The sequence below is a fragment of the Schistocerca gregaria genome, chromosome 1 (genome assembly GCF_023897955.1).
Source record: "Schistocerca gregaria isolate iqSchGreg1 chromosome 1, iqSchGreg1.2, whole genome shotgun sequence".
Taxonomy (NCBI): domain Eukaryota; kingdom Metazoa; phylum Arthropoda; class Insecta; order Orthoptera; family Acrididae; genus Schistocerca; species Schistocerca gregaria.
Genome location: NC_064920.1, coordinates 153149329 through 153172184, shown reverse-complemented (window position 1 = coordinate 153172184; position 22856 = coordinate 153149329). Strand labels below are relative to the sequence as shown.

Sequence of the window (22856 nt, the reverse complement as noted above, 5' to 3'; positions counted from 1 at the left end):
CGCACCGCCACTTCCCAGCAAATTAGGGACACTGTTGCTCCTGGGGTATCGGCGAGGACCATTCGCAACCGTCTCCATGAAGCTGGGCTACGGTCCCGCACACCGTTAGGCCGTCTTCCGCTCACGCCCCAACATCTTGCAGCCCGCCTCCAGTGGTGTCGCGACAGGCGTGAATGGAGGGACGAATGGAGACGTGTCGTCTTCAGCGATGAGAGTCGCTTCTGCCTTGGTGCCAATGATGGTCGTATGCGTGTTTGGCGCCGTGCAGGTGAGCGCCACAATCAGGACTGCATACGACCGAGGCACACAGGGCCGACACCCGGCATCATGGTTTGGGGAGCGATCTCCTACACTGGCCGTACACCTCTGGTGATCGTCGAGGGGACACTGAATAGTGCACGGTACATCCAAACCGTCATCGAACCCATCGTTCTACCATTCCTAGACCGGCAAGGGAACTTGCTGTTCCAACAGGACAATGCACGTCCGCATGTATCCAGTGCCACCCAACGTGCTCTAGAAGGTGTAAGTCAACTACCCTGGCCAGCAAGAACTCCAGCACGAACTCTGGTCCAACTGAGGCGCCAGGTGGAAATGGCATGGCAAGCCGTTCCACAGGACTACATCCAGCATCTCTACGATCGTCTCCATGGGAGAACAGCAGCCTGCATTGCTGCGAAAGGTGGATATGCACTGTACTAGTGCCGACTTTGTGCATGCTCTGTTGCCTGAGTCTATGTGCCTGTGGTTCTGTAAGTGTGATCATGTGACGTATCTGACCCCAGAAATGTGTCAATAAAGTTTCCCCTTCCTGGGACAATGAATTCACGGTGTTCTTATTTCAATTTCCAGGAGTGTAGAAAAGTAGATTGATACTTCCTATCTTGTAAGTTCTTTGTTTATTTACCTGTACATGAACAATTTCATTCAGTAATTCGTTTGCGTCAGTTACCGTATGCGTTTATAATAGTCAAGGCCTATTCCGGTTACCTTCATTGTTTACATTGGCTTGAAATTGTCACACTGAGCGTCATCTTATCTACCCAAGGAGGAGCGTTGACAAAATGTAATCTCTTTAGGTATTGCTTGAAACTGCAATGTTTACAAGAGTGATCTTTTCTTCGAAAATGAGAAATGCATGCCAAACATTTAGCAAACATTTATATTTTTACAGACGCATTTTACATGATTTAGACAGGATTTTATAAATGCGTGTCATCTCTCCTCGCTTTGCACTACTGGTTATACTCTTAGGAAATCCGTGGAAAAATTTAATTTTGTTCCGAAAGAGCTTCTTGTGAAATACTACTTCCTTCTAAGCGAAAGAGATACGTTGAAAAAAAAAAACTCAATTGTGGTAAAGGCATCATATACAGATAATTGATTGAAAAAAGAAACCCTAATAATTGCAGTACCAATCACTTTACGCAGCACTGCGTCGCGAACAACGGAACATAACGCAGAATACAAGCAGTTGACATGACTCTGTTAAGAACAATTAGTTTGCTTCATACTATCAGACAGAATAATCAATACGACTGTAGCCGAAAATCGGGAATTTAAAATATTACTGAGTAGACAGGAACAAATGGAGAAGCTATGTTACAAGAAGAAAGAAAACAGAATACGGAAAATAGTAATGAAATCTCGATCAATATGATAGTGGGCCAAAGAACAGGGGAACCAACCAGATCAACAGTTAACCACGTGCAATATATGCAATAACAAATTAATATAAATGTTAAAATCTAGTATGAAATATGGACAAAGAAATAATTGAAAACTTAATATCATCGGAATATTTTATCATTTATTAGGCAGTGTACAGAGCAAAATTATTTTTTATCGTCTCTCCCTTAAAATGCATGTTGTCTTCTTCCCGATCCTTGCACAGAGATTTGTTTGAAGATTACACAGTTTTCGGTATCAACCTAGAAATTTATATGTCCGTACTTATCTGGGTAATCTTGACAGTTAATTTCAAAACGGAATGATGAAAAAAGAAATTATTGTATCAATCAGTTAGATTCATCTTTAAGGATTCATATCGAAAATGCCAAAGTTGCCAAGTGTCTTAATGAGTTCACTCCGTTTATATTTTGTTGTGTATATCGTTGATATTTATCTCACTCCGTAACATTTGTACGGTCCTATTAAAGTGTACTTTTCAAAAATTTTAGTTACCTTCCCTCGTAAGGAGAAGAGGTCCAAACATTGCACCGCAATCCTGGTATACTAGTAGGCAGTATATCGTTTCCATTGAAACCTTCCCGTCTAATATTGGATGAACACTTGCTTGCTGACTGAACGCTGCGTCTCTTAAAATCTTTTAACTGCTGCTCTGTCAAGACTACCTGCTGATTATTACGACGAAACATAAAATGTGTTGTCGCCGTGGCCCTCAGTCGTTACCTGAAATTATTAAGACTGATTCTTACCTTTAATTATTTATACTGGATCGCCATCTGACTGCTACAGCAAACTGTGGAATGAATATACTTACTTCTCTTTAACATAATTATAAGCTGCTGCTGGAGTTTCATAATACTTTGTCACTGGAATTCTTTAAGTTGAAGTTAATTTAGATTTGATAAAAGCTGAAGCTCAGTTTAGACTTTTCTTTTAAGATAACAATAAATTCCGTAAAGCATTTACGTGAATGATTTTGGGATAGAAAATTCTTAATGCATTTAATCTGGTAGAAGTTAACTATATTCTGAGAACGATCTTGACAAACAATTACAAGGGGTATAGTTCTTTACAAAAATTCTTAAAAAGTAGCGTTGCGCTACATACCTAATTTTCCATCAAAATTACATAACTATATTCTGAGAACGATCTTGACAAACAATTACAAGGGGCATAGTTCTTTACAAAAATTCTTAAAAACTAGCATTGCGCTACATATAGCGAGTGGCTGGCGAGCACACCGCTTCTTTCAAAGTGTTAATTCATACCTCGCTTACAGCGACCTCCTCTCATGTCTCGCTAGCTACGACTGCCTCGTCTCACATCTTACTCGCAACTGCTCGCTTCCAACGCTCAATGCTACAAAAGTGCGGTCTCGCCGCCAACAATGGTTTTTGGTGCAGACAATCCCTGCTACCATTACAGATGTATTACTGCGCGCTGTTTCCCGCTCTTTCTCAAAATGTATCTATGCGCGGTTTCCCGCTCTTTCTCAATAATACACAATGCAATTTAATTAACAAAACAATTTAAATAAGAAACAGTTCAGATAATTACATGCTAAAACAGTTTAAATACGCCTATTACATAATTACATATGCCGCTACTCGGCTTTCTTAAAATTTTACTACGTTGTTGAGTCATATGGACTCAACATAAGTATAAAATTTGATTATAGAAAATAGTTTGAACAAAGTGTATACACAAATGCTGTCATACGAAATGATTTGTCTATCTCTAATAAAGAGAATATGTAAATAGAAAGGGTTTTAGTAGGAATTGTACATCAAGTAAAATTTGGTTCCCTTAAATTTAACAACAAGAATAAGAGTAAATGTGAAAATCAATATACAGATCATATGAAGCAATTGAAAGTTTACATTATGAAACATTTAATTCAAATTGGCATCTCTTAGTACCACAATTAAGGAAGGTACAAAAGGAATTGGATAGCATGGTCAAAGCACTGGCAACTGTCTGTGAATGCACTCAAAAGTCTGTTCCTTTCCCTCACATAGCACAACACCAGGTTTCGCCATGTGGTTCCATCATCGCCTTGCTCCATAGTTTTAGTGTACCCAAACACTAAGTACGTCGTCGAATAGCCTGAGTTGCCGCAGCCACATCAGGATTAAGTTCCATCTCCAATGGTCCATTAAGGTTGGTGGTGTGCATCTTGGTATGCAAACACCTATTGTCGTACATCATACTGTGGTGTGTATCTAGGTATGCAGGCACCAATTGACATACATCGGGCTGTGGTGTGCATCTAGGTATGCAAACACCTCGTCGAGAACATCATTGGTTGAAGTCACGTGTTTCACAATTCACTGATTCTGTGCTCAATAACCATGGGGATGCACAGGAATTAAGGTACGGGTAAAATTGTTTTGGCAATGGGTTCACGGACATTGTTGGTACCATAATTTGACTACCAAATAATTTTCCCTATGACAAAATATGTTGTGTCGTAATTTGTAACAATATGTAGTTTTAATTTAAGAATTCTTCCAGAAAATTATTCCCATATATAAAAGACATAAAAGTTCCTACTTATTCAGTATTTGATAGTATACAGATTTGTTATAGACAAGTACATTATTACTTATTCTGTATTTACATATCTTAGTTTCTTACATCATTAATTATAAATTTTGTTGACAATGCATTTCTTGACTTACTGTCCTAAAATTTTATCTTCCATTCAGGGGTGTAGTCGTCAGTTATGAGTCGTCAAATGTCAGGTCATAATATACAATAAAATTACTGTCATAAAATTATTTAAAGTATTCTTTTGCAGCTGAAAATTAAGGTAAACATTATTCTGGTTAGACATTGTAATGTGTGGTCCCCATCCATAGTGTTGCAATGTGTCACATGCTAGCAAAATTATTTCTTAACATTATACATTTCTTATATACTAACATAACATACACATTCTTCTTCTGCATCTGTGTCAACTCTCTGCATAACCTGTTATAAACATTCAGCATTAATTAACGTCAGCGCACGGCATGACTTATTATAAAACATTCAGTATTAATTATCGTCAGTGCACGGCATGACTTCAATAAACATCTTCTGGTACTTCTCGTCCGCTCCTGGCATGACCTATAAAACACTTTATCATAATATTAACTGCTGCAAAATCACGTCAGCTCCCGGCATGACCTATAAAATTTCTGTAATGACAATTAGCGTCAGCTATCTGCGTGACCTAAAGATTCACATCCTTATTCTAACTAAAACTACGTTTCATTTTGATGACGTGTGACAACAATGCTGCATTCTGGAATAAAGAGTACATGTTAATGTTACCACTAAAATAATTGATTAATAAACGATCTATATTATCAGTTTAGCTATTGCAAAAATCGACATTTTCTTAAGTAATTATGTCACGTTATAAAAAAAAATTTCTTTCATTTATGAGCTCTCAGTGCACAAATTCATACGTCGTGTCGTTGTCTGCATGTTCTCTTTAAGTTAGGAAATGTTTCTCGTGTTTTTATTTGTCTTGGCTGGCGTAGCATCATTAAGTACTGCTGTGTTCTTTAAGGTACGGTGAAATATTAGCGGCCCGCTGCGTGTCGCGGCTTTGTTTGTTACTGAAGCGCGCTGAAACTACCATTGTTGCATACTTACGTGTCACGCCGTCCTTTCGTCAGCTAAAATGCAAAAATTTAAGTCAAGAAATGTTTCACGTTGGATACATGATGATTCCCTAATGATTTCTTCTTATGTAGCGTTTCCACATGCACTACATTAGCGTGTGGAATATTACGAACTCTGTAAGGGCCTGCATACAGAAGTTCGAATTTACGGCATCTGTGCTTACCTTTGTTGGAAAGAAAATGAGTGCGAATCAGTACTTTGTCGCCAATCTCGTACTTCTGTAGTCGACTTACCTGCTTCTGTTGTTTCTTCCGCCGATCTGCAGCTCTTTTAGTGTTTGCTAATGCTGTGTCTATTATTTCACAATGTCGAAGCCTACGCGTCTTAGGAAAAGTAATTAATTCGGTAATTTTGTTCGGTGGGTCTTTATTTGTCAGTATTACGGTTGGTGATAGCATCGTAGATTCATTGGGTATTGCATTTATCACTTCTTGAAACTGTAAAATATATTTATCCCATGTTGTATGTCTTTTATGACAATAAATTCTGCATAACTTCCCGATCTCTTTCATTATTCTTTCTGATGGGTTGGAAGAACTGTGATATCTTGATATGTAAATAGGTGTTATGTTCTTACTTTCTAACATTTTCTTCCATACGTCTGACCTAAACTGCGGACCGTTATCCGAAATAACCTTCTGTACACGTCCTACTACTGATAGAAAATCTCTTACAAACGCTCTTGATACTGTTCTTGCTGTTGCTTTCCTTAGTGGAGAAAATGTTACAAATTAGGATGTTAGTTCTACAGCTACAAAAATATAACTATAACCATTATTTGTTCTGGGGATTGGACCGAAAAGATCCACTGCTGCCATGTGTCTTAACTTAACCGGTATGATGGGATACAATGGTGGAATGTGTGACACTGTTGATGATTTAGCTTTTTGACATATCTTGCATGATGCTATTACTTTTCTTATGTGTTTTTCCATGTTATTAAAGTGGCAATTTTGTCGCAGAATCAGAAAGCATTTCCTCGCTCCATAGTGTCCATAACTTAGATGTGTATACCATATCAGTTTATTTACAATCCCTTCCGGAATGCATAAAAGCCAATTATTACCGTCTCGGTATGATCGAATAAAGAGTATATTTTGATGTACAGTGTAATGAAGTCTGACTTTAGCGTTACTTCTGTCTTTCAAAAGCGTTACAATCTCTTTCAGTGTTTCATCTTTCTGCTGTTCTCTCTCTATATCCTGTAATGCTGCTGATATAAAATTTTCGAAAGCTACTTGTTTAATATACATAATACTATGGTTGTTGTAGCAAAAGGTATTTTCTTTCTCCATGCGTTTATTGTGAATGGACCTCGACAATGCGTCGGCAACAGTATTTTGCGTGCCTGGAATGTGTATAATGGTAAAATCAAACTCTTGTAAGTATAATTTCCAGCGGCTTAATCTATCGTGCGTAAGTTTTGCTGACAATAAAAACTGGATTGCTCGGTGATCGGTATATATTGTTGTATGTCGGCCATATAGAAAATGACGGAATCGCTTAAAAGCGTAAATTACACATAGTGTCTCTAATTCTGTTACAGAATAATTGCGCTCTGCTGGAGAAAGTATCCTGCTTGCAAAAGCAATGTGTTTCACGACTGTCTTATCTTCTTCCTTTATTTCTTGGAAAATATGTACTCCTAGTGCTGTGGTTGAACTATCTGTTGCAACGGAAAAGTTTTGTGTTGGGTCAGGGTGTGATAACAAAGGTGCTTTTAATAATGCTTCTTTCAAGTTCTCGAATTCAGCTTCAACGTCTTCATTCCATGACCAACGTGTGTTTTTACTTGTAAGCTGGTATAGCAAGGGCGTGTCTAATGCTTTGTAGTGGATAAATTTTCTAAAATAATTGATAAGACCTAAAAAGCTCCGAAGTTCCTTTTTGTTTGTTGGCACGTCGATGTCTTTCAGTGCTTGCAATTTGTCAGGGTCTGGTGCGATACCTGTTTGTGAGATAATGTGCCCTAGAAATTTTATTGACGCTTTACCAAATTCAGATTTACGCAAGTTTATAGTTATACCATTCTGCTCGAATGTATTCAGTAATTGTTGAAGAGTATGATTGTGTTGTTCCCAGTTTTCTGCTGCAATTAAAATGTCATCGACATATGTAGTAATTTTGTTTTTCAGATCTTGTGGTAGAATAGTATTCATGCCTCGTATAAAGGCGGCAGACGAAATCGTTAGTCCAAACGGAAGTTTACAAAATTGATAGCATTCCCCAAAGCAAAGGAATGCCGTATATTTTCGGCAATTTGGGTGTAGTTGGATTTGCCAAAACCCTGATTTGAGGTCGAGTGTAGTATAAATGGAGGTGCCATGAAATTTTTGCAGTAACTCTTCTAACGTCTGTGGTCGGTCGGTTTCTGTAATGATTATTTTATTAACTTGACGTGAATCTAAAACTAAACGTAGTGATCCATCCTTCTTTTCAACAATGTGTAGTGGATTTATATATTGGCTGGCTGCTGGTTCTATTATTCCTTGATCGATCATTGCTCGTAATTCTTTCTTAACTGCTTCTGTGTGTATGTGTGGGATTGGATAATGCTTTGCTTTGAAAGTCTCGTGTGGTTTCACCTGAAATTCGTACATAAATCCTGTCATTGTTCCTGGAACATTGGCAAAAACTGCTTTGTGTTGTACCAGAATATTTTCAAGTTCTGTGCGTTCTGCGTCGCATTTTGCTACACTATTGTCTACCTTGCGTGTAATTGTCTCGAACATATTGTACTCCTGTTCCTCTACCAAGTCATTATTAAGTGTGTTCATGTATAGTGCGATATAACAATCGTTATCTTGAGAATCAGTGATAATCTCGATCCTGTGCATATTTTGTTCTTCGGAGGATACTGTGTTTTGAAATCTTACGATCACTTCCCTGTTTTCCTTTTGTAGTGTGAGGTATGACGATTTGAAGTCAATCTTCGCATCGTACTGAACAAGAAAATTTATTCCTAATATCATGTCTGTTGTTAAATTCGGAACTATCCAACAATCACTGTGGAACGTTTCCCCTGCAAAAACAAATGTTAATTGTGTCTGTCTTTTAACTTCAATGCCTTTTCCTGCAAAAGCTCCCTTGACCTTCGTTCTGTTTAAAGGAAATACTGGGTAATCATTATTGCTATTGCATCTGTTAAATGTGTCTTCGTTAATTACGCACATAGGTGAACCTGAATCAATTATCGCTAAAATATTGTGCGACTGTAAATTTATCTCTATTATTGGGTGATATATTGTTTTCTGTAGGATTGGTTTTTCCTGTAACAATGTGTCTCTCACGTCGTCAAATGTAATGGCATTTTCGGTCGTTATGTTTTCTCTGTGTGATTTCATAGTATCGACATTAAGAGATTCATTGCAGGTTTTCTCTAGTCATAATTCTTCCGATATGTGATTTTCAGCTTGGGAGTTTGGTATGTGTTCTATCAACTGTACAGTTCTGCCGTTTTGATTATTAGCAGTGTCTGGTGGATGAAATCTGGTGTCTGGTACATTCATACGGTAACGCAGCTGTTGGGCCCTGTTGTAGTTTCCGTTAAAATTGTCATTGTGGAACGTCCTCGGCGGTCTGTGTTCGTTTTCTTTCTCCTGTCGTTATAACTGTGACTGTACGGCAGCCCACCTGCACCCCGTAGAAACGTTTGTTTTTGTTCATTTTGCGGTCGACCCGCGTAATGGCCTTCCCCGGTCGCATTATCTGAGCGATGATTCATATGGAAATTTGACCTATTCGGTTGCGTGTTAAGTCTCGGATTCTGTTGCTGTCCTGAATATAAATTTACCGTGTCAGTATAATGTTTTTCATTACTCCTGTTTTCGTTGTCATTTTCGCTGCGAAAGCGTTTACTCGGATTGTTATTACCAAATCGTGTTTGTTCAAAAGTAGCTGAGTTTGTTTGTTTTCCGTTCTGTCGTGAAAAATTTTTGTTAACAAATGCGTAGTCTGCCTGGTGTGCTTCTAATAGTTGTAAGATGTCTCTAAAAGCGGATACATTGTCCTTTTGTTGCCCTGTCAGTAATGACACTTTCAAAGCTCTGGGCAGTTTTGAAATGCAAAGCTGTATTAATGCCGATTGACTGTATGGCTCGTTGAGGTACTGGTTCTGTTCCACCATGTACTCGAAAAATTGTGTGATTGTTGGAAAGGTAGAATTTTCAAAGTTTGGCAAACTAAGTAGCCGATCTTTGATGCTGTTTTGTGTAGTGTCAGACCAATATGCTGATAAAAATGCTTCCTCAAATGCTTCTACGGAAAAACATTGTCTAGCAATTGGTCGCATTCGTCGTGCTGGTTCTCCTTCAAGAAAACTGACAATAAATTCTAACTTATGTTGTACTGGCCATGATGGTGGAAGTGCTCCCCTGAACTGTTGGATAAAATCCAACGGATGTATTTGCGCCCTGTCGTTTTTAAATGTTTTAAACTTTCTAACTGAAAGAAAATGTTTGTGATCAAAACTGTCATGTCTGTGTGTGTAAGTGTTGTCGTATTGTCTTGAATATGGATTCGGGTGTCTTTCTTCCTGGGTAAAATCTTTTACTCTCTGAAGTCTACCAACATTATATGTATTATGGATCTGAGGCATTTCGTAACGGTGTGTGTTCTGTTGAAAATGATTATGTGCGGCGGTTTCTTGTGCGTCCGCTATCTCTTGCTGTAGAGAATTTATTTGCTGATGCAATGAATCATTACGCGATTTTAGATCTGTGATAGTTTGTTGTATATTTGTCAATGGCGTGTTATTACTATTAGAGTTCTGTTGCACTGGGACTGGTGCAGTGTCGTCTGATCTCTCGTCATTGTTAGTATCTAAAAGATCTATTCTTGTAGTGAGTTCATTGATCTTTTCTGTCAGTTCGTTTCGTAATTTACGGTTGCTTTTGGTGACTTTCTTAAAATCTGCCTTTAAATTTTCTGTGTCATGGTTAATTTCTATGTGTTCTATTTTGTCAGTTAATGTCTGAACGTCCTCTGTTAATTTATCTTTAACATTCTGGATTTCAGTGTCTGTAGAAGTTTTCACATCGATTGTCTGTGTTTGGATTTCTGTAAGCCTGTCTTGTATTTGATTATTTGTTTCTTTGACCGTTTCGATTTCTTCCGAGATCGACTGTATGTGATTGTCTACATATGTTTTGCCCTGGGCAAACACTTTCTTTTTGTCGTCCTGACGCTGTTTAGTGATTGTTTGTAGTAATTCTTTTCGTTCTTTATCCTGCGATCGCACCAGTTTACGGTGACGTATCAAACAGTTTTCTGTGTGATTGTTAAAACGTTCATCAATCTGAGCGTTTTGTTTAGCAAAGTTTTCTGTCATTGTTTCCCGTATACTAACTGCAAATGTTGCTTGGTTATCGGATATTTCTTGAATTTTGTCGCGTAATTCTTGTGTTGATTGTGAACATTTTTCAGCGACTGTTTGAATTTCTACTTTGATTTCGTGTTTTAGATTTTGGTACATGTTGTCTAATTTCTGATCTGTGTGTGCGTGTTCTGCCTTAATTTCGTTTTTTTAGATCTTGTGACCTTTTTTTCTAATTCTTGTGACCCTCTGTTAAAGTTTTGATTCATGTCTTGTCTCATTTGTAGCAAAAATGCCATTATTGGATCCGTTTCGGATTGACTTCTGTGTGTATTTGTATTCGTTGTTAAAGGCTGTAGATCTGTGTTCATTTGAACATCCTCAGATGATTGTGACTGCGTCACGTTTTCCGTAATTTCGGAATTTTGGTCATGAGAACTGTTGGATCTGCTACGCAGGTTGTGTAGCTGTGTACCGTTTGAATCTAAATCAGTGCTTAATGGAGTCTCTCTGTCTGACTGCATTGTAGTGGTTTCGTTACTGAAACTGTTATGTCTACTATGCGGAATTTGTGACTGTGTACCGTCTGTTGCATTTAATGCCAAATTATTTTGCACTACCGTTTCATTGTCTGTGGGCATTTCTGAAGTTACTTGTTCGTTAAACGCTTCCATATTGTTACAGTTATTAAATGTCTGTTCACCTAACGTTTCAGAATCAGGGTTTTCACACGTATTATTACTGCCTATTCCAGAAAAGAATCTCTCGTCAGTATTTTGTACAGTTTTATCAGTTTGAGAACGAGTAATTATTCTGCGGGACATTGTCTATAATCATCACACGCAACAAAAAGTTTTATCAGTTTGAGAACGAGTAATTATTCTGCGGGACATTGTCTATAATCATCACACGCAACAAAATATATCACTGTTCAAAGCGGATTCAACACTGAACAAACACTTTTCAACGCCGAATCAATAAAGCAAACAGAATTGCCGATGACCTGTGAATAAAAGTTATACACTTTAGTATATGCGTTGCGCCACTTAACAGTAACTTATTCACACTATTATCAAAGTCAGTATATTCATATCCACAGTAGATTCACTAAAATGTCGTACTGAATGGATATCGCCAAGTGAAACCTTCCCGTCTAATATTGGATGAACACTTGCTTGCTGACTGAACGCTGCGTCTCTTAAAATCTTTTAACTGCTGCTCTGTCAAGACTACCTGCTGATTATTACGACGAAACATAAAATGTGTTGTCGCCGTGGCCCTCAGTCGTTACCTGAAATTATTAAGACTGATTCTTACCTTTAATTATTTATACTGGATCGCCATCTGACTGCTACAGCAAACTGTGGAATGAATATACTTACTTCTCTTTAACATAATTATAAGCTGCTGCTGGAGTTTCATAATACTTTGTCACTGGAATTCTTTAAGTTGAAGTTAATTTAAATTTGATAAAAGGTGAAGCTCAGTTTAGACTTTTCTTTTAAAATAACAATAAATTCCGTAAAGCATTTACGTGAATGATTTTGGGATAGAAAATTCTTAATGCATTTAATCTGGTAGAAGTTAACTATATTCTGAGAACGATCTTGACAAACAATTACAAGGGGTATAGTTCTTTACAAAAATTCTTAAAAAGTAGCGTTGCGCTACATACCTAATTTTCCATCAAAATTACATAACTATATTCTGAGAACGATCTTGACAAACAATTACAAGGGGCATAGTTCTTTACAAAAATTCTTAAAAACTAGCATTGCGCTACATATATCGAGTGGCTGGCGAGCACACCGCTTCTTTCAAAGTGTTAATTCATACCTCGCTTACAGCGACCTCCTCTCATGTCTCGCTAGCTACGACTGCCTCGTCTCACATCTTACTCGCAACTGCTCGCTTCCAACGCTCAATGCTACAAAAGTGCGGTCTCGCCGCCAACAATGGTTTTTGGTGCAGACAATCCCTGCTACCATTACAGATGTATTACTGCGCGCTGTTTCCCGCTCTTTCTCAAAATGTATCTATGCGCGGTTTCCCGCTCTTTCTCAATAATACACAATGCAATTTAATTAACAAAACAATTTAAATAAGAAACAGTTCAGATAATTACATGCTAAAACAGTTTAAATACGCCTATTACATAATTACACCATTAACCACCTTAGATTCAGGTTGGAATGTTTTGATCAATCATTTATTATTATTTTTGGTCTCCCTCTTTCCTAAAACTCCCGTCTTCTTCTGATTTGTTCTCATTTCACTTTCGAGTTGGCATTTAGCCACTTTGACGTAAAGATTCTCGTCCTCGTTATCGTCACTTAACCTAAGGTAGATCGAGAGTTTGGTGAATATGTGTTTGCACGAGAATCAGTGCAGCATTTGTCGACAGTAGTTTGTGAAATGATCTAAACATCACAGCCAGTATGATCAGTGTAGCTGAGAAATGGTCCTGTTCTGGTGCACTTTTATTTCCCTGTCTCCAAGCTAGCATCTCAGACTATGGAACAGGCCAACAAAAGTGTATATGTATGTACATTTTTGTGTTCAGTTTTCAAACTGAATTTATGTAACAGCCACATCTGTTTTCCTGTGACAAGTTCTTTAGCTCAGAGAAGCACTTCTGACATTGGATCTATTCTGATGTCGGCCGACTACTGCGAGGTTTCCCCTCAATAGCCCCCTTTTGTAGGGTAGACCTTATGTCCTGATGTCTTAATACATTTCCTGTCATCCTTTCCCTCCTTTCAAGTCCGTATTTCATAGATACACGATCTTGATAGTTTTTGCAGAGAAATGTATGTCTTATCTTCACATAAGCGTTGGATTTATAAGGTAAGGGCAACGTACTAATGGTGAAATACTAATAAAGAATGCATGTTATATGTCGAAAAGTTTATTTACATACAGCGCAGAATAAATAGATAATGGCTGATCATGATGAGACTTCAATCCGTCTACCAGGCGTAGGACAGAGCCGGGGCGCTGTAGGTCAGGTGAGCGACGGCGGGGGCGGCGGAGTAGGCCACTCCCAGCAGACCGTGGGCGGCGACGGCGGGGGCGGCGTAGGCAGCGGGGGCGGCGTAGGCACGCGCGTATGCCGGGGCGGCGTAGGCCAGGGCGGGGGCGGCCACGTGGGCGACGGCGTCGTTGCTGACGCGGACGTCGGACTTAGTGACGCTGGAGTAGGGCGTGTCGACGGTCTTGGTGTAGGTGGACACCTGTCCCAGGTTGCCGAAGCTCCTCAGGATGTTGGAGCTCTGGGAGGTGATGGCCGCGGGGGCGACGGCCGCGGGGGCGGCGTAGGAGATGGCGGGGGCGGCCAGGAAGCCAGCGCGGGCCACGGCCAGCACGGCGGCGAAGACGGCGAGCTGTGGGGCATAGTCGCAAGGTAACCACTTGTGGGGCAAGCTGGTGAGACACGCAAGGCTAGGTATACTGCCAAATTAAATGAAGCAAAAAAAGTGGGACAAGCGTAGGTGTCAGAGAATGCTCAAGGATATACATAGGCACAGGGTGACGTCAAACGAAGGAAACAGGACATCACATAATGGATGTGCCAAAGCGTTGCAGGGTTCATATACTCCCCAAGAAAGGCCGCGGCGCGGTCTGGGGCACCTTGTCCCGGTCCTCACGGCTCCCCCTCCCCCCTCCCCCCGTCAGTGGTTCAGTGGTTAGAGTCCTCCTTCGGCTCGGACATGGGTGTGTGTACGTTTTCCTTAACGTAAGTTAGTTTAAGTAGTGTGTAAGCTTAGGGACTGATGACATGGGCAGTTTGGTCACATAAGATGTCACCACAAATTTCCAAATTCACAAAGAAGACGCCCATTGTTTGCATTCTAATGAAAAATTCCTTCCTAAATTGCGGGGGCTTAGAAGGCACAAAACGAAAATCGACAGCAGTGCACTGCATGCACTAGACATATTGAGTGAAGTAGCACAATGCTGGACACGTATTCTGAAGAACGGCCGACTAGATCCCCCTTCGAGATTTGAATTTTCTGTCATCTCTGTAAATGGTGGGAGAGTTCGCTTTAGAAATATGTGGTTGATTTCCGTTCCTATCTTTCTCCAATCTGCGCTTGTACTATGACTCTAATGATCTCGTAATCGACAGCCCGTTAATCCCTAATCTTTCTTCCTTAGTTAAGCCATAGACGTCATAAAAAAGGCAACTGAACTCCTTCCAGTAACTTCCCAGTATTGTTAATGGGGAAGATTAAATGTAAGTTACTGATACCTCACTTCCACTTTTTTCTCATGACTGAAGAATGACAGCAGGTACAGGAAATTATCGTGACAGCTAAACTAATTGACAATTCATGCAACAAAAAAAAAAAAAAAAAATGGTTCAAATGGCTTTGAGCACTTTGAGCACTATGGGTCTTAACAGCTACGGTCACCGGTCCCCTAGAACTTAGAACTACTTAAACCTAACTAATCTAAGGACATCACACAACACCCAGTCATCACGAGGCAGAAAAAAATCCCTGACCACGCCAGGAATCGAACCCGGGAACCCGGGAAGCGAGAACGCTACCGCACGGCCACGAGCAATTCATGCAACACAACTGCGTTTAAATACAGATTTTATAACTATTTAAAACGTAAAACTGAATGAAACATCCAATAGTCCGCTTGAAATGTATACATTTAAGTCGATTACAGAGTTAAATTCATTTTTATATTTTAATTCATGATTATATTTTAATAGTTTAACACCTGTGTTTTAGCAGAGTTGTACTGTATGGATCGTCAGTCAATTACGAACAACTACAAGTTGATTACAGACATAAATTCATATTCAATTTTAATTCTTGCTTGTATTTTAATAGTTTAACACCTGTATTTAAGCACTGTTGTACGTACAACTACTTCAGCTGTGGTTGTCCCAGTTTTAACATTATCTGTGTCGTGACAGAGCCTGATTTAATAGATCTGAGTAGCTGATACTATCTGAGTCATATTGTGAAAGATTTATTGTTGAGATCATTAGGAAGGCAGCTACGCAGATACGTTCGTGAGCCACATACTCTTAAATGGATAACGATTACCATGCGGGTGTTAAAGTTTCTCTGTGCAATTCGTTTGCGATTTACACAAGAGAGGGTGAATTTAAAGGCCCCGGTGCTTTAGGAAAGAGATTTTCTCAGTATAAGAGACATTGTAGCAATTAAAACCTACCAAAAGAAGCGGGTTGCCATGTCCGGCAACTGGAAGATTAGCAACGTGGTAGGTTTCTTGACGATCCGAACCTTGAATAAACTGCTAATACTCTTGTCTCTAGTGCTGCTTTAAGCGAAGGCCTCAGAACACTAATTTTAAACTTCTCTACCAAAAGCGCGTATTGTCAGGATTGCCTTTTTCGTGGTATCTTTACACGGAAGGTTGTTTAGGTAAAAATGTTTGGATTTGGGAAGTGCAGGTAGGACATAGAAGATGAATGTAAACATGTTTAACCAGTTAGTTTTATTATCACATAATTATCAATGTTATGTTTATCTAATGCGTTAAATGACAAATTGTTGCCATCAAAGGTTTCTTCACATCACTGGGTAAAACTGCCCTCTGTAGAAACTTCCACTGTGATACCAGCACTACATACTAAACATAACGTTCACATCTACATCTACATTTATACTCCGCAAGCCACCCAACGGTGTGTGGCAGAGGGCACTTTACGTGCCACTGTCATTACCTCCCTTTTCTGTTCAAGTCGCGTATGGTTAGCGGGAAGAACGACTGCCGGAAAGCCTCCGTGCGCGCTCGGATCTCTCTAATTTTACATTAGCGATCTCCTCGGGAGGTATAAGCAGGGGGAAGCAATATATTCCATACCTTATCCAGAAACGCACCCTCTCGAAACCTTGCGAGCAAGCTACACATCACTGGGTAAAACTGCCCTCTGTAGAAACTTCCACTGTGATACCAGCACTACATACTAAACATAGCGTTCACATCTACATCTACATTTACATTTATACTCCGCAAGCCACCCAACGGTGTGTGGCGGAGGGCACTTTACGTGCCACTGTCATTACCTCCCTTTTCTGGTCAAGTCGCGTATGGTTAGCGGAAAGAACGACTGCCGGAAAGCCTCCGTGCGCGCTCGGATCTCTCTAATTTTACATTAGCGATCTCCTCGGGAGGTATAAGCAGGGGGAAGCAATATATTCCATACCTTATCCAGAAACGCATCCTCTCGAAACCTTGCGAGCAAGCTACACCGCGATGCAGAGCGCCTCTCTTGCAGAGTCTGCCACTTGAGTTTGCTAAACATCTCCGTAATGCTATCACGGTTACCAAATAACCGTGTGAAGAAACGCGCCGCTCTTCTTTGGATCTTCTCTATCTCCTCCGTCAACCCGATCTGGTACTGATCCCACACTGATGAGCAATACTCAAGTATAGGTCGAACGAGTGTTTTGTAAGCCACCTCCTTTGTTGATGGACTACATTTTCTAAGGTCTCTCCCAGTGAATCTCAACCTGGTAACCGCCTTACCAACAATTCATTTTATATGATGATTCCACTTCAAATCGTTCCGCACGCATACTCCCAGATATTTTACAGAAGTAACTGCTAGCAGTGTTTGTTCCGCTATAATATAATCATACAATAAAGGATCCTTCTTTCTATGTATTCACAATACATTACATTTGTCTATGTTAAGGGTCAGTTGCCACTCCCTGCACCAAGTGCCTATCCGCTGCAGATCTTCCTGCACTTCGCTACAATTTTCTAATGCTGCAACTTCTCTATTTACTACAGCATCATCCGCGAAAAGCCGCATGGAACTTCCGACACTATCTACTAGGTCATTTATATATATTGTGAAAAGCAATGGTCCCGTAACACTCCCCTGTGGCACGCCAGAGGTTACCTTAACGTCTCCATTGAGAACAACATGCTGTGTTCTGTTTGCTAATAACTCTTCAATTCAGCCACACAGCTGGTCTGATATTCAGTAGGCTTTTACTTTGTTTATCAAGCGACAGTGCGGAACTTTATCGAACGCCTTCCGGGAGTAAAGGAAAATAGCATCTACCTGGGAGCTTGTATCTAATATTTTCTGTGTCTCATGAACAAATAAACCGAGTTGGGTCTCACATGATCGCTGTTTCCGGAATCCATGTTGGTTCCTACAGAGTAGATTCTGGGTTTGCCGAAACGACATGATACGCGAGCAAAAAAGATGTTTTAAAATTCTACAATAGATCGACGTCATAGAAATAGGTCTACAGTTTTGCACATCTGCTCGACGACCCTTTTTGAAGACTGGGACTACCTGTGCTCTTTTTCAATCATTTGGAACCTTCCGTTCCTCTAGAGACTTGCGGTATACGGCTGTTAGAAGGGGGGCAAGTTCTTTCGCGTTCCCTGTGTAGAGTCGAACTGGTATGCCGTCAGGTCCAGTGGACTTGCCTCTGTTGAGTGATTCCAGTTGCATTTCTGTTCCTTGGATATTTATTTCGATGTCAGCTATTTTTTCGTTTGTGCGAGGATTTAGAGAAGGAACTGCAGTGCCGTCTTCCTCTGTGAAACAGCTTTGGAAAAAGGTGTTTAGTATTTCAGCTTTACGCGTGTCATCCTATGTTTCAATGCCATCATCATCCCGGAGTGTCTTGATATGCTGTTTCGAGCCACTTACAGATTTAACGTAAGACCAGAACTTCCTAGGTCAAGTCGATACATAGAATTGTAATTTCGAATTCACTGAACGCTTCACGCATAGCCCTGCTTACCTTAATTTTGACATCGTTTAGTTTCTGTTTGTCTGAGAAGTTTTGGCTGCGTTTAAATTTGCAGCGAAGCTCTCTTCGCTTTCGCAGTAGTTTCGTAACTTTGTTGTTGAACCACGTTGACACGTCAATGATAATTTTGAACCATTCCGTGCGCAGCTTTAAAATGTCACTGCATTCAAACTTTGGTAGGCTGAAGAGGACCTCGCTGAGTCCTTACAGATTTTCTATAACCATTTGTTCGTGAATAAATTAACTGCTTCGATCGTAATAACTATAAAAGGTAGTCAGAACAACCGACTCATAATTATCACATTACAAGGAAGGAAGAAACGTAGCAAGATTAAAGTGTACGTCGTGATGATTGTAGACTGAGAACAGCGTCAGATTATGGAAGGACAGTTAAGGAAACTAGCCCGATATGTTTCCAAACGCACCATCCCAGCATTTACTTATACGGTTTGGAGAATCCATGTTAAACCTAAATCTGAATAAGGATTTGAGCTATCCTCCTCTTGAAAAGAAATGCTACAAATCGCTCGGGATATCACGTTACAGTAAATTAAAATTTGGTAATGATAGAAAATAATGCTTACGTTCAAGCATACGTAACAGCTAGAATATATTATATGCCTTCTTCAGATCTACAAAAATCATCTATAAGAACACGAATGTGGCTGGTGTTGGAAATGCTGAAATTTGCACAGAGCGTGTTTTAATTTTAGGAATGTGCTGTAGGGGTAATTTGCATTTTCGGCCATTAGGAGTGGCACCCAGTGTGGGTGTATGAAATAGAGCCGTTTCGGGTCGTTAGTCAACTGTCCGGGCAGCACTGGGTCAGACGGGAGCATTCTTGGCCAAGGCCCACCGGCCATGCGTTACGTTGGACGTGTCCGAGAAGTCGAAACCTGCCCGCGAATGCAAATTGACCCGGCAGGTAGGCAAACGAGCTCCTCTTTCATTGCACACTACCTGCTCTAAATGTAGCGCTGCTTGCACGCAGTAAAGCCGACCGACGTATATCAGAAGCAGCGACGGGTGTTCTCTCTGAATGACACAGCTGCCAGTTTTGATGTCAGTACCGTGCACTCTAGTTTGGTAATGAAGTCTCCAAATCATTACAATGACTGCACTTAGAATGTCAGATGCAGCTGGTACTGCAACACAGAATCAAAGCTGCATTCTTTCTTAGCAGGCGAATTCTTTCTTGTAATTCACTTCATTTGTAGTTTCACCGCTTGCATAGTGCCTCGGACATAAATGAAAGTGTCATTGAGTTCAATCGAAAACTTCATCAATAATACGTTATCATCTGCCCCCTAGATATAAGAGTTCTGTCAGAGAAATATCCAGCTGCGTCAATCGCAATAAAGCGATGCAAGCCACATGGTCCTCTCCTGAAGATCTTGCGAAAGCCAATCTACTTTTTTTTTACAGGTCATTTTCTCAAAATGCAGAGATTTTCACTCTAGAAAATCATGTTTCTGAGTTACCGTGCCACATGCTGATACTTGCTGGATTTGATTCTTGTACGGCAATTGGCTATGTGGAAGCAGTGCTCAAGAGAAGTAAAGCGTGCTTTAAATGCCCTAGCAACCATCATCAAATAAACCATTTTTAAACTACCTTTCAAATTTACGAACCTATTATAGAGATCATCACACTGTTTTTGGTATCCTGACTCGCGTACGAGAATCCGTATGCTTTGAAGAAAGTACATCAGTCATCGAGGCAACATTATGCATAGTCGTATTCTCTTCGTACTCATTCGAATTGTTAGCTCGCGTATCAGGTCTGTTATTGAATGGCCAGCAACTTAACGCCGTATCCAAACCACAGCTTCACTTATAAAGGAGACTATAGGATAAAGCTTAACATTCCGTCGAAGCTGTGCAAATTGGAAACAGAGTATTAACTAGGATTTGACGACAGTGTAGACAGAATCGGGACGCGACCCTTGTGTACGAATCTTGTTACCATTAGCCTGGCGTAATTCAGCGAAACTACATGAAATTTGAATTCGGAGGCAATGAAATGGGATAATGTACATAGATACCTCAAAGCACTGTTTTTACACCTCGTCCATTATGCAACTTCACTGTACGGAGCTTATTCTAAAGAGAAAGACATTTTGACTGTTGCAAAAAGTACGTATAAATTACGAAATAGTGCGACACCCTTTTGATTTTTTAATTTGAATCCATGTCACCTTAAGGTATCCACCATGCATGCAGTCCGAAGGAATCTTACATCGTAATGCGGAATACCACAGGCACTGCAATGCCGATTTATCGGCCGACACCGGGCAAGCGACTTTCAGGTAAATGTCTCCCTTTTGTGGGAATATACATAATGGATGTACAGGTAGAGGTTTCAGACACATAGTGGTCGATACATGGAAATTTGGCCCTGGCCGTGAACCGTGCTCGGATAGCCAAATTGTAAGGCTACTGCTCGCGATAAGCGGTCTGGCACTAATTTTCGCAACTGCGAATACTTTTATTGTAATTATTTTGTTGTTCGCTATGAATTTTACTTTTATGTTTCCTCACTTGCAGTGAGAGGACTACACCGAGAAACTCATACGGCAATCTGCATCTTTCCACAAGGATTTCACTCTGCAGCGGAGTGTACGCTTATATGAAACTTCCTGGCAGATTAAAATTGTGTGCCCGATCGAGACTCGAATTCGGAACCTTTGTCTTTTGCGGGCAAGTGCTCTACCACTTGGAAGGTAGGGGACGAGATACTGGCAGAAGTGCAGCTGTGAGGAGGGAGTTTCAGTCGAGCTTGGGTAGCTCAGATGGTAGAGCACTTGCCCGCGAAGTTTCAATCTGCATCTTTGTTCATGAGCACAGTTTGACATGATATTAGTCGATATAACAAGCGCAGCTGACACGAAAATAATTCTAGACTGCATCTTAAGTCCTGAAATGCAATCTGACGAACTGCACCATCGTTGGAAGCATGTTTTCATGCGAACTTTAAAAGCAACCGTACGAAAGTTGTTCTACAACACCTCCGAAGATAAGAGACGAATCAAAGGAGCTGAATTTTTCCCGTCTTTTGTTACTGATAACATTCCTTACTTTCTACGGAGGATTTATATTACGTTTTAGTCTATTTGATGTCGCATTTATCTTAAACTATCTCGTGGCCATAAAGAGAGCATGTAGACTAGTGGTTTACGGCGCTAACAAACATTTTTCGACGAATATGGAGGACCACTCACCTTGTACATGGTTGGTTGGTGTTTTTCTGGTGTGCTGCACAGAAAACTGTACCTCAGTGGTGGCCGGAACCCCTATTTATAGTACGTCGTCGCCGTGGGCTGCACCGGTTACCGCTCCCCAAGTCCTCATTTGCAGTGGTCACGTGACCCTCAGGTTATAAGTACCACCCATGGGGAGGGCGCTCCAGTGGGCTCCAGCACCGACTGGAGGGGTAGGCGGAGGACGGTTTGGCAATAGTGGGACAGTGCAGCAGACGCCGATTTACGCAAGCCTTCCACGGCCGAGTGACTATGTGTGGTCCAGCATACTTCGTAATGTGCAATACGCGGGTATATCTGACCGGCAGATGCTGTAGAATTACACGTTAGGTTATTTCTGACAGCAAAAGAGTCAGATGTCTTCCTCCATTGTATGCAGGTCCGTTTCAGTCGTTTTATACCCGAAGATCTCATCTATTGTTTGATCGAAACTATTTGTTATCAAGAAAGTGCAGATATTGTGCAAATCTCTGGTTTTCAGGAATGAAAAGTTTCGTACCAACTTCTGTCCGGAGAAGGACGGTGAGTCAGCACAGGGACAAGTCTCACACTATTACATTGCATCTCACTATAGTGGTGGCAACTTCGGAAAGCAGTTTCGAACCTGTCCCTATGCCATGCGGCGCTGTAGAGAATGGCTCTGTAGTTCGAATATCTCGGTTTACCCGTGAATACCGTGAGATGTTGTGCGAACAAGTTGTTCATGTATGCATCTCTGCACTGATCTGACAATGAAACAAATGATGTGGTACATTTCAGAGTTCATCGGTACTCCTGCTACACCTTCTACACTTTTCGTATTTTGGCCGTATATCTTTCAGACCTTTTGGAATTAGTTTGTTACATGTTCCACGGATCATTTATAGATTTTTTTTTAGCAAAACGAATGGAATCGAATCAGTTCACAGGATGTGATTAATAGTAACATAAAAATACATATTTTTATCACTCTTTAAATAAAAATTCGTCCAAGAAATAGTTGACCAGGAGAAATGATTTCAGCTTAGATTTAAAATAGGGTTTGCTCCTTGAATTTTAGTTGCCATATATTGAACTCTTTTGTGACCCACAAATTTTTTCGTGTGGTGGTGTTGGTAATCATATTCTGCTCAAATTATAATGGATAATTTATGACAAATTTCGATAGCAAATA

At 40.4% G+C, this 22856-nt stretch overlaps 1 protein-coding gene across 1 annotated transcript; it reads right to left on the bottom strand.

Annotated features, from left to right (window-relative positions):
* Nucleotides 1-13570: 13570 nt before the first annotated feature.
* On the bottom strand, nucleotides 13571-21708 carry LOC126335144 (cuticle protein 67-like). Its single transcript, XM_049998109.1, has 2 exons — nucleotides 21665-21708; nucleotides 13571-14061 (listed from the first exon to the last, which is right to left on the bottom strand). Exons 1-2 carry the CDS (start codon nucleotides 21671-21673, stop codon nucleotides 13648-13650), a joined length of 423 nt encoding a protein of 140 aa, XP_049854066.1. The 5' UTR covers nucleotides 21674-21708; the 3' UTR covers nucleotides 13571-13647.
* Nucleotides 21709-22856: the final 1148 nt, after the last annotated feature.